This window comes from Limulus polyphemus, unplaced genomic scaffold, assembly GCF_000517525.1.
Source record: "Limulus polyphemus unplaced genomic scaffold, Limulus_polyphemus-2.1.2 Scaffold150, whole genome shotgun sequence".
Taxonomy (NCBI): domain Eukaryota; kingdom Metazoa; phylum Arthropoda; class Merostomata; order Xiphosura; family Limulidae; genus Limulus; species Limulus polyphemus.
In genome coordinates this window covers 416033-427658 of record NW_013665760.1, presented here as the reverse complement: position 1 = coordinate 427658, position 11626 = coordinate 416033, and the positions used below count along the sequence as shown (strand labels likewise).

At 36.4% G+C, this 11626-nt stretch overlaps 1 protein-coding gene across 1 annotated transcript in view; it reads left to right on the top strand.

Moving 5' to 3' along the window:
* Nucleotides 1-11626, top strand: part of LOC106475884 — a 52619-nt gene that overhangs the window by 14187 nt on the left and 26806 nt on the right. The window contains exons 7-8 of the mRNA XM_022381036.1: nucleotides 6082-6132; nucleotides 11123-11198. Coding sequence (XP_022236744.1) covers nucleotides 6082-6132; nucleotides 11123-11198 — 127 coding nt within the window. The remainder of the gene's footprint in view (nucleotides 1-6081; nucleotides 6133-11122; nucleotides 11199-11626) is intronic.

Sequence of the window (11626 nt, the reverse complement as noted above, 5' to 3'; positions counted from 1 at the left end):
TATATATATATATAAGATATTTGAGTATTGAAGTTCATATCAATTGTTGCAACTAATTTCATGACCAGTAAAGATCACAATTTCATCAGCTTTAATGTACAGAACATAGCATTGTTGATTAGAATTCTCTTGGAGATAAAATTTAAACATTCTTGCAATTAACATATTAACACAATGAAATTAAACATATCTATTAAGTTCTTTCTGCTTTATACACTGTTAAATGGATAAAAATCATGATGCAAACATGTGTATGTATATAATGCACTGTTGGAAAGGGTAGTTTGTTAAAAAAATGAGGAGAAGGTGAGGTGAGTAATTTTTTCCAATGATGCTATGGTATCTTTAATCCAAGAACCTGTTTTTGCACCTTGGCTTCTGTGACTCCCTCTATTCAATTCTACCGAACTATCACTTCTCATTTTGCAATACTCGTGAACAGACATTTTTTTTCTTTGGGTGTTCCTTGTGTGTTTCACATTTGTGACTTTAACCACTTCGGAAATTAAATGGTTAAAGTCACAAATGTGAAACACACAAGGAACACCCAAAGAAAAAAAATGTCTGTTAAATTTTTTTCTCTACATTGAAGAAGTATTTGACTTTAACTTCATTTCCCAGTCTTTATTTTTTTTTCCTCACACTTGCATTTTTACATCAAACATATATTTCTACAATGAATTCTGAGGTTCATGTTACCACTTTGAGTATCTTACCTCCTACTAGCACTATTTCACAGGCTGCAGGGAGGGGTGGGGATAACCTGTAATTGGATTTATCTGTGATCAACTCCCATGAGATTGGTCATTATACGGGTCAACCTCCTTCTCCTCAACTTGCCCCACTTCCCCCTGAGCAAGCAGAACCTGTTTGGGCTGATGAAGATTTTGGTAGCCTTTTACCAACACCGGATTTTGCCGTGTCTTCCTATGCCCCACCTGCGTAATTAGCTAGGCCTAATAGCTCATTTTTAGACGTGATTTTTCAGGTATGTAATGTTTTATCCATTTCTCTGATTTCTTTAATTTCCCACCCTCCCTGGATATTAGGGTTCATGCTGAGCAGTTTGCTTCACAATTGGTTGAGGGTGCCAAGCTGACTGTCCATTTCTTGACTCTCAACAGTTGGGGTCGATTTTACCTTGGGGGGGGGGGCAGTTCTTGTGCATTTAAACCATGACCAGTTTTCGGGCCTTTGTCATACCCTTACTTCCCTTCTACGATATTTATCTTATATCCACCTCCTTTTCAAGGTGATCCACTGAGACCCTGAGGGTTTGTCAAGGGAAAGCCTCTCCCTTATTACCTCCATGTTGACTAGATTGTCATCTTTGGCTCTTGATTTACACACGTGGTTTCTCTGTTGTTGGGATCTTCTGGGTCAAGATGCAGCCTTGTCCCAGGTTCATTTGCCACCCCCTTATTCTAGGGATTTATGTATGGCCCCTTTCCTTCAGCAGATTGTTTTCGATCATGCACCTGAGACTTTGGAATCACATGTGATCTGTGCATCAACACTCTACCCTTTCCCCTTTAGTAGCATGTTTGTTGCAGTCAGAGCCAAGACAAGCCCCTATTTTTGTTTCCCATCCTAGTCCTTCTCAGCCTTTACCTGTTCCTTCTTCTAGGGATTTCTCATCTCGTTATATTATTTGACTTAGATGGTCATGTCACCAACAGTACCAGCAATTACCCAGTGGGTTCTGGTCTAGTGAGAGCTCAATTGTACGAATTTGTTCACCTTTGGCGATCTTTCACCACAGATTCATGGGTTATTTGGTTTTGTCGAAGGGACTTGTCCTACAATTCCCACCCCCACGTTTGTCTCAGGTATCAGTTTCCTTCCCTATGGCTCGGGATCCTACCACCAGCCAATGTCTGTCAGATCTCGAGGCAGTACGAGACCTTCTATTTCATCATGCCATTGAATCTGTTCATCATCTTTCTCCAAGTTTGCTATGGAGTGGTTATCAGTTTTCTGCACTGCCCTTCAGGCTTGCTTCAGCCCCATATGTTTTTTATCAGGTGGTCAGAGCATTTGTTTGTCACTTACATGTACTCGGGTTGCGCTTTCATTATTATATGGATGAATGGCTACTGTTAGCTAATTCCAAACAGGAGCTCACCTGTCACACTAAACATCTGCTCCTGGAGGTGGCTCGAGTAGGCTGATTAATCAAGTTGGAGAAGTCATGTTTACGATTTACCCAATATCTTGCCCATTTGGGTATTTTTTTCAACATCCATCTCAGTTGGGTCCATCTTCGACTTCATATGATGGAGCTTTTAGTTCTCCATGCTCTTACTGCTCCCTCTAATACAGCTCATGAGGTTCTATCACTTTTGAGGATGTGGTCTTCCATGGCAGCCCTTATCCCATTAGGTCAGGCTCATATGCAGCCTCTTCAATGGGCTCTTTACGACCAGTGAAATCTTGCGAGGGATCCTTTGATGACTGTTATTACCTTTCTTCCTACCCTGGTCAACCATCTGCATTGCTGGTTGGACAAGACTCACATGTCGATGGGTGTCCTGCTTCCTCCTCCTGATCCAGATATACACATTTTCACAGATGCATCCCTTCAGGAATGGGGAGCATGGATCAATCAAGAGAAAGCTTCAGGGTATTGGTCTGTGGCTGAGAGGTCTTATCATATCAACATCCTGGAGCTTCTCGCTGTACATCATGCTTTGGCTCATATTCTCCATCTGGCCAGAAATCATCTGGTGATGATCCATTCCGAAAATTTTACAGTGATTGCTTATCTCTATTACTAGGGCAGCACCCATTTTCGATCCCTCCGTTTTCATACATTGGTTCTTCTTTTTTGGGCCCACATGCTAGATATTCATATCGTTTTTCGTAGATCGTCTTTCCCATCCAGACAAAGTTTATCCAACAGAATGGTCTTTTAATCCTCTTGTTTTCCAGTGGCTTTGCCTTCAGTGGGGTACTCCTCACAACAAATTGCCTCTGTTTTGGTCTCCAGTCCCTCATTCTTTTACTTTGGCTGTCAATGTTTCAGCCAGGACTGGACCAACAAAAACTTGTATATCTATCCTCTGTGTCAAATCCTTCTGACTGCTCCTTACTGGCCGGCCCAGCAGTGGTTTCTGCGACTTCTTCAGCTCCAACTTACCCCTTCATTACCTCTTCCTCTGATTCTACATCTTCTTTATCAACCTCAGTCACCAGTGCTTCATACAGCCCTTCCTGTCCTCCTTCTTCATGCCTGGTTTTTATCTGGTCCTTGGCGAGGAGATCTGGCTTATCCCAAAGGATAGCTTCTTTTCTGGCTCGTCCCACTCACCCTTCCTCCATGAAAATTTATGAACATAAATGGAATGTTTTTTCTTAGTTGGTCTCTCGGTCAAGGGTTTTCCCCTGCTCAACCCACTGTTCATATTTTCTGTTACCATAGGATGTTTACCTCTACTACTCTTTCCCTGTTGATACTTCCTTCCAGATTAGTCATCTGCTGTGGCAGGCTGCCCTTCTGGATTAGGATGTTAATATGGTCCTTCACTGTTTCACTTTGCCTCTGTTCAAACCACTCTCCATGTGTTCCTTGTTTCACCTTTCCCTTAAGGCTTATTTCCTTCTCCTTTTAGCTCGTGGACATTGAAGGTCTTATTTATTTGCCATCAATGTTTCACATATTCTTTATCATTCTACATATCTTCTCCTTTATCCAGATCTTTCTTTCCTTCCCAAAACTTTGGCAGCTTGTGAGGGTAACTCCTCGTTTTTGACAGTTTCCCTTCCTTTCATTTCCTACCTTTATCCTCGGCCTGATCTGGATAGACTTCTATGTCCTGTGTGTGCTCTTTGCTGTTATATTGCCTTCACGGCTTCCTTCCATGGTGCCTGTTCGTGCCTCTCTATTTCTCGGCAGCCATCCTCTGTTCGTGATCTCTTTCCTTCCACCAATTGGGTTCAGCTTGTATTTCGATTGGTTTATTCCACTTTACTGTCTTCCTCTCGTTCTTTGCTCAGGATTTCTTCTCATCAAATCTGACACCTTACCTTTTCATTGTCATCTCATCTTTGCTATCTCTTGAAGGAAATTCTTCAATCGGGCATGTGGACTACCCCTATGTTTGTCTCTCACTATTCGCCTATGATCACAGTTTCTTCCTCTTCAGGCTATTGTCAACTGTCTGTAGCCCTTCTTCAGACTTCAGTGAGACTTTGACTGGGTAAGCTAATTTTGTATTGTTCTTTTTCTTTTCAGGGGCCTTTTCTCCTTTTATTATTATTCATTGTTTGGATCCCGCTCTATGGCAAGTGGTGCCTGGCCAGGTATTTTTTAACCAATCAAACTGCACTCTTAGGCCACATCGACTTACATGTTATATTTCCATAGCCACACATTGCACACTGCAGAGATGGGGTGTTCCACAAGATCACTTCTAGGTTTATTCTCACAATGGAATTGCTTAAAAAATTTGCCCGTCCTGGACCGTACTCACCCATGGACTACATAGGTAAAGCAGAAGGGGATAGCTGCCCGTCCCTGCCATGCCTTGTATTGAATAAATTGGTATGGTTTGCTTTTAGAAATAAGGTTTCATAGTCGTCCATTGCATTGTTTCAGGTGTTGTCATTCTTCTGGACTCTCCACCGCATTCCTCCCCCTTTTCTTCTAGTGGAGTTTGAGAATCCTTACCACTTTCCAGTTCCCAGTCACTGGGGTGGTGGACTGTGGAGGCATCCTCCTGAATGGGTTAATGAAATGCACAATACAAACAAAAATATAGAAGTGATTATAAAACCATTTAATTGAGAGTAGGGCAGTGGTGTTTTGCTGGTCTAGATGACGTGGTATCCTCCAATATGAAATAAATATAAATGAGAATGAGCCATCAAAATTGCAGTTCAGCTTGCAGATATTGGTTCCCAGTGGCTGGGTTTTGGATTTAGAGTTGAACCAATCAACATAAGTCCTTACACATGTATTACAGATGTCTATTTTCTTCCCTCAGTTATATTCTTGTTACTTCATCCGTGTTGTGGGTCACAATGGAGGTACTTTCAGATTATTAAAGTTCTTCCCCTTCTGCTGTCCCTCAATGCTTCTTATTTTGAGGATGTTACAGTGCTTGGGGTGGTTCTGGTTAATTTCAATTTTGAGGTAGATGGTTTACATTTTGCAGACATCTTTCCTATACCAGATGTAGGGTTTCTGGATCAATCTACAAATTTCTTATAGTAACATGTGCCCATTAATGGATCTGGAGGTTCTTGATTCCCTCTGGTCTCATGAACTTGAGGTGAAGAAGGTATGATCCTTTTTCCTACCCACACATGAATATCGATTCCTGGTGGCCTGGGTTTTGGATTGTAGTCGGCTTGTTGGTGATCTGATCCTCTTTCCTTCCCCCACATGGATGTACTTGACTTACCAATGTTATGATCCTTATCTTACCCCCCACATGGATGTAGTTGACTTGCCATGTACAGTCCGTCACGACCTAGCCACTCTACATCTAGGACACATCCTTTTAATTTTACCCATTTTTATATTTTCTGGGATAGAGTTTCATAAATATTGTATGGTTTGGATCACTGTCTAACCTTAGTTCTCTTTCACTTGGATGTGCTCCTCTGTTTTTGCACCCATATGTGCAACATCTTTCTAAGATGGGCAAAGAGTTTACCTGGTTTAGACATGGCGCAGTCCCCCACATCAGATCTTAGAATCTAACTGTCTCATCTTAGGGAGTGTCCTTCAGATGCTTTTTTTTTCCCTTGCACCGGTCCCTCCACCTATTAATTAGTCTAGTTTTTTTGCATATAGAGGACAGCACTGAACAAGAATAGCTATTTATGTGAGTGAAGGTAAGTACCTATCAGAAATACATTTTTAGTATAGGAAAATTATAACTTTAGGAGTGTTAATATTTTGGATGGGAGAGTACAAAGGACATAAAATATAGTCCTGAGAGTATCTGTGAGAGTTACAAAAAGTATGACTTTGATGAGAAAATGCTTTCACTGAACTTTTAATATTAAAACATTATTACAAGTTACCCTTATAGCAAATTTTGTTTTAATTTCCTGTTGTTTTTTATATTTCAGGATACAACTTTCATAATAAGAAACTTGTCTTCAGGTCGCTATTGTGCGAGGGTAAGTGTGTTGACTACTCATTTTTTGTAATGTAATTTATCATGTTACTTTGTTGAAGAGTTAATTGTTTGTACCTTTATTATCACTGGTATTTGTTGATATGTATAAGTTACATTTTTACTTTGATTTCATCATTTGATCGAATGTTATGATTATTGGATTAATCAATTTGATCACCTTTAGAATAAGAGAGCAATTAGAGGTGTTACTTGAAACATTAAAATTTATTATGTTGATATATGTAAGGTTGTACTTGTAATAAATTATGTGACAAGTATTGCTTCAGTAATACAGGCCTCTCACCACTCCTGTATTTTGATAATTTTCTGATACTTTTCTTTACTCCTATATTCTTATATGTTTCTGTGCTTTTAAAATTAGTGCTAATAATTAACATAAAAGCATTTTCCTATCAGTGCAATCATCACTTGTGCATGTACTAGCATATATTCAGTCTTTGGTGTGTACCAAAGAAGTTAAGAAAATGTATACATCACAACAACTCTCTTTAACAATAGATACCTAAAACACTTGATAAAGAATAAACAACAAGAACATTGCAGACACACAGTCACATTCCCCTATATCAGAAATCTCCCTGATAGCATACAGAGGTTATGTAACCAACATAAAGTCAGAACAGTATTCAGAAATGACAGTGCAAGAAAATCATAGATAGTACACACCAAACTACCTAAAGACCCCATGGAGAGGAAACACAACATTTTCAGCATCCCCTGTGAATGTGGATTATAATGCATTTGAGAAACAAAAAGACCAACAAATATAGAATTCACGAACATAATAGATATACAAGACTCAAATACCAATCTATGTGCAATAGCCTATTATTCCAATTCATTGTATGGTATTCTCAACTGCTAGTCTTCAACATTTAGAATTTTAATTGACTAATTATTTGAATATTTTCAATATGGGTATCCAGGTTTTGCTGGCTTTTATGCTAGGTTTACTGGATGACACACAAGACTTCCATCAAGAAGAATTGGAATTGAATCTAGGCTACAACATAGAAATAATTTTTCTTAGGACTTCTTTTGTAATAATAGTAAAGCTACTGAGGGTATCTGCTGCCATCACTAATTTTTTACTACTGACAACCAGTAAAGGCAACCAGTCAGCAAAACTCTATCACCCACCATCCACACTAAGGGACTGAATGTCACTCTTGTAATGCAGGGAATGTTTTGTGGTATAGCATGGATTTAAATACAGCTTTGAAATACATAGTTATATCAAAGGACCAACCCATGTTGACAGTGTTGGGCACTTTACTAGAAAAAAGTAATGACATTACTTTGGCCATTACCTGCTAAAAATAGGAGTGTCATTACTCAAAAAGTTAGTTATTTAAAAATGTAATGGGTAACTACTTGTTACTCCTTATTTTTCAAATAGATACCTTTATTCTACATATAAAACATGCACCGTGTACATCGTATATTACATGTATGTATACAGAACTGAACTACAAGCATTGAACTCATAACAAAAAAATGCATTGTACATTGAGAGGTTTTAGAATAGCAAGTAAAGGAGCTACATTTATTTTTCCTTTATAATATTCAAAGTAAGAGCAACGTATGACTTACACAATACAAAAAATGGAATAAAAATGACTAAAATAACTAATAAGCAGCCTATCATTTAGTGTGAAATAATCAAACAGAGTTTACTTCAGGTAATAACTGCAGTGTTAAAACAATTAATTTGGGAGGCCAATATCACTGTTACATTTCAATAAAACAACTATTGTGAAGCTTGCATCAGACATTCCTCCTCTTTTTGCCCTCAGCACATCTTTTCCAACTGAAAAAAAACCTCTCAACTGTGGCACTTGATGGAATATCTGTATTTAATTAAATGAAAACTGAATTTAAGACTGGGTTTGCAAATGCATCATTGTGAACAGACTTTACAAGAGATTTATCTAGAAAAAGCACCAACTACTTGATTACTTTTGTATCCAGTATTTTTTGCCACCTTTATTTACAGGCATCTGAAATAATCATCTTCTCTTTCTGTTGTGCTATCTTGATTAGGCAATTCTGTACCATATTGGGCTGTGTTCTTCTGTCTTTGTGATCATTTTTTGTTGAACTTATTCCTTCCAATTTTTTGGAAACCAGGAGGGCTTGAAGCTAGAATGAAGCAAATTTGCAACCATTTATAGTTCAAATCACCCAATTTGGCTAGACAAACATACAAAGTAGGAATCAGTAGTCCCATAAATGCTTTGTTCTCACACTGCAAGATGTCAAGTACTCTAGCAATAGATTTCAGGACTTGAATGTATTCTGAAATAAAAATGTTCTCAGCTAGATTCAGCTGCACAATGCCTAGTTGATAAAAACTTGGTGTAGCACTTGGCCACTTGAAGCACTTCCAGATATCAACATATCTACGTGACTTAAGGCATCAAACATTAAATTCCAATGAGTTGGACAAGGAACAACCAAGCATCCCCCTATTTTTTTCTCACTTGTATCAGTGCTTCTTCTCTATTTATTCTGTAGGGTTTGAGGTTTTTGCTATTGCTAATCAAGACACTTTTTTTATACTAGTGTTATTTAAAGCTTTATCTATAGCACTAATAGCAACGAGATTCAATGTATGAGAGGCACATCTTTGACGGTCTGGCAAAATGTACATACATGAACAAGAAGATACCTCATCATCAACAGCTAATATATCAGCTAAAGAATGAATTTCTACAGTATCCTCTTCTGAGTCATTATTATCATCTTCATCTATGACTGCATCGTCACCATTACCAGCAACATCACCATGCATTTTGTTAGGAGAGATGGTGGATGCAGCATTGGAGAATAATCTGTAAAAGAAGTTATCACTCTATTATTTAAACTTCCAACATAATCACAATAAATAGTTTTGATTCATGGTTATAAACCATAAGGAATTTTGAGGCATCTGATGAAGTCTGTTGCATTCTTTGTGATGAACTCTTCAATTTACATGATCTTCTATAATCTTTTAAATCTCCCATCATTCCAGTCAATTCAAATTTCTGATGCTTTTCTTTAATTTTATTTCTTATACTCTTTGTAAGCCGACCTGGTTTTTAACTTGCAGCTACCCTTCTCTTTCTATAAGGAATATGTTTACCTTGAATATTTATAAATTTCCACATCTGATCAGTGTCTTCAAATAACTCAGTTGCCCAATTCACAACAAATAATTATTGTCACATCTTTTCAAAATTTGCTTTAGTATGAGTATAAAGTGATCAAAAACATCAACAACCATGATGCCAAAAATTGTCAAACAGAAAAGTTACGTACCACGGAGAAATCCTGAAACTTTGAGAGTGAAAATGAAAAGACAGGATGTAAGTTACAGAAAGAAAGAATAAGAAAGAGATAGGCTTGCTCACTAAGTTATGAGGCAAGATTCAATAAGAAAAAGCCAGGAACAAATTGGAAATACAGAAGTACATCAGCTTGCTTGCCAAGATCAAGTTCAAAGAAGTCAGGATCAGTTTTGTGATGGAGAAGCAAGATCCTGACCAAACAGCCACTCATAGGGCAGCGTTTTTGCTAGTACTAGCATAAAATATATGATAATGCATCTGAATTCATTATGTTCTGTATTAAGATGATGGAGAGAATTTTATTTGTTTCTGTGATTCACAGTTACAGCAATCTTACATTACAGTCATTAGCTTATTATTTGGCAAATTTATGTTGATAATTAGAATTTTGCTTGGCTTTCCAAAATGAGCCTGGATAAAGTTTTGTTATGTGTGTGTAAAACAAGCTAAAGTAACAAATAGTTTACACGTAGTTTTATGAAAAATAAAAACAAAAACTGGCATTTTTACAGTGAACAATGTTTGTTATTTTATTCAAAATGCTCCATGTTAACAAAGTTTTGTTAAAAAATTTTAACAAATTTTTAATAATTGAAACTTTCTTTATAGATAAACATTTTATGTATCATAGGGTGGAAGGATATTCCATGTGTGTAATCATAGGAACACATCATATCTGATAACTTACAGAATTGTTATTGCCTGAAAATATACAAGTTTTGAACAAACTAGAAGGTTTGATTTGACCAAACAAAGCAATTATTTTATTATTGTCATTACATTATATACATTTTACTAGAGCTTCGTTGTCTATTTATACAATATTAGTAGAATTACTGCATTCAGTTATTACTGAAGTTTACTGTTCTCACATAAAAGTTTTATTTGAAAACCCATACGTCTTTTGTTTGTAGTTGATCTTAGAAACCTAATGCCAAGCGATGTCTGTGGCTATGAAACTTGCTGATCTTTAGTACATATATTTCTGATGTTATTGACAGAATATTTAAAGTAACCTGTAATACCATCATTAAAAGTGATAATATTGACACAATAAAGAGAAAAAATGTTTGATACAACAGTTTTGTAATATACTTATAAAAATATTTTGAAATGATCTACAGTATCAATTTTTACACTTGTTACAACACTTTGAAAATAGAGTATCTTGGACATTATGTTTTTGAAACAAAAATACTTAAAAACAGGAGTCTAAGTACACCCATTGTGAGCATATGTTACTAAAAATGACCAAATGTATTCCACTAGTTTCAAAGTTCCCAATCATTAAATAACAGAGTGAAAACAAAAGTGTGTTACTGAATTTCACCCAAGATTAGTGGAGTGTGCTGTATGGAAAACTGACAAGGCTTGTTTGATGATTAAAAGAAATTATAAATATTTCTTAACAATATATAATCATGCAGACTGTTGAAAATAGAATAAAACAGAGAAAACCATACATAATAAATAATAAAGTAAATTAACAAACTCATATGCTTTCTTTAAGAAATTAGGTATAATTGTATAAGTATTGTATGAATGATTCTTAATAATCTGGTGTTATTACTTGTAAAATGTACTTTATAAATGTAGAAATTTTATACACAACTTATACTTAGATTACCTTTTCTTCAGATCAAAGCATTTCACCCTGAATGTTCTTCAGATGATGTATGTCAATACTTCTTTCGTTCTTTTGAAATTAACAAAGGTGAGAATTCTGTTTGATATATTAAAAAATGTTATTGAAGGAGATTAGTGTCATCAGTTGAAGCAGTCACCATCAGGGTGCAGTTACATTTCAACTGTTGGAAAATTAAAGACATACATCAAGGATACTGATTTTACAGTATTACATCATTGTTGTAGTTTACTATCATTACATTGTATAATTAATATTAGAGTTTTTATTACTGCATTATTTAGATTTTACTGTTGTGTACAGTTATCCATTTATTCAGTTATCGCTAGAGTTACTACATTTGGTTATTACCGAAGTTTACTATTATCACATAGTGGTTTTTACTAACAGCTCTTGCCTCTGGTAAATTTTGTGTTGATTGATTAAAACCGAACAGGCTTTTGCTGTTTCTCCTGGAATAATGAAATATATATGTGGACATAGTCTAAACTCTGATT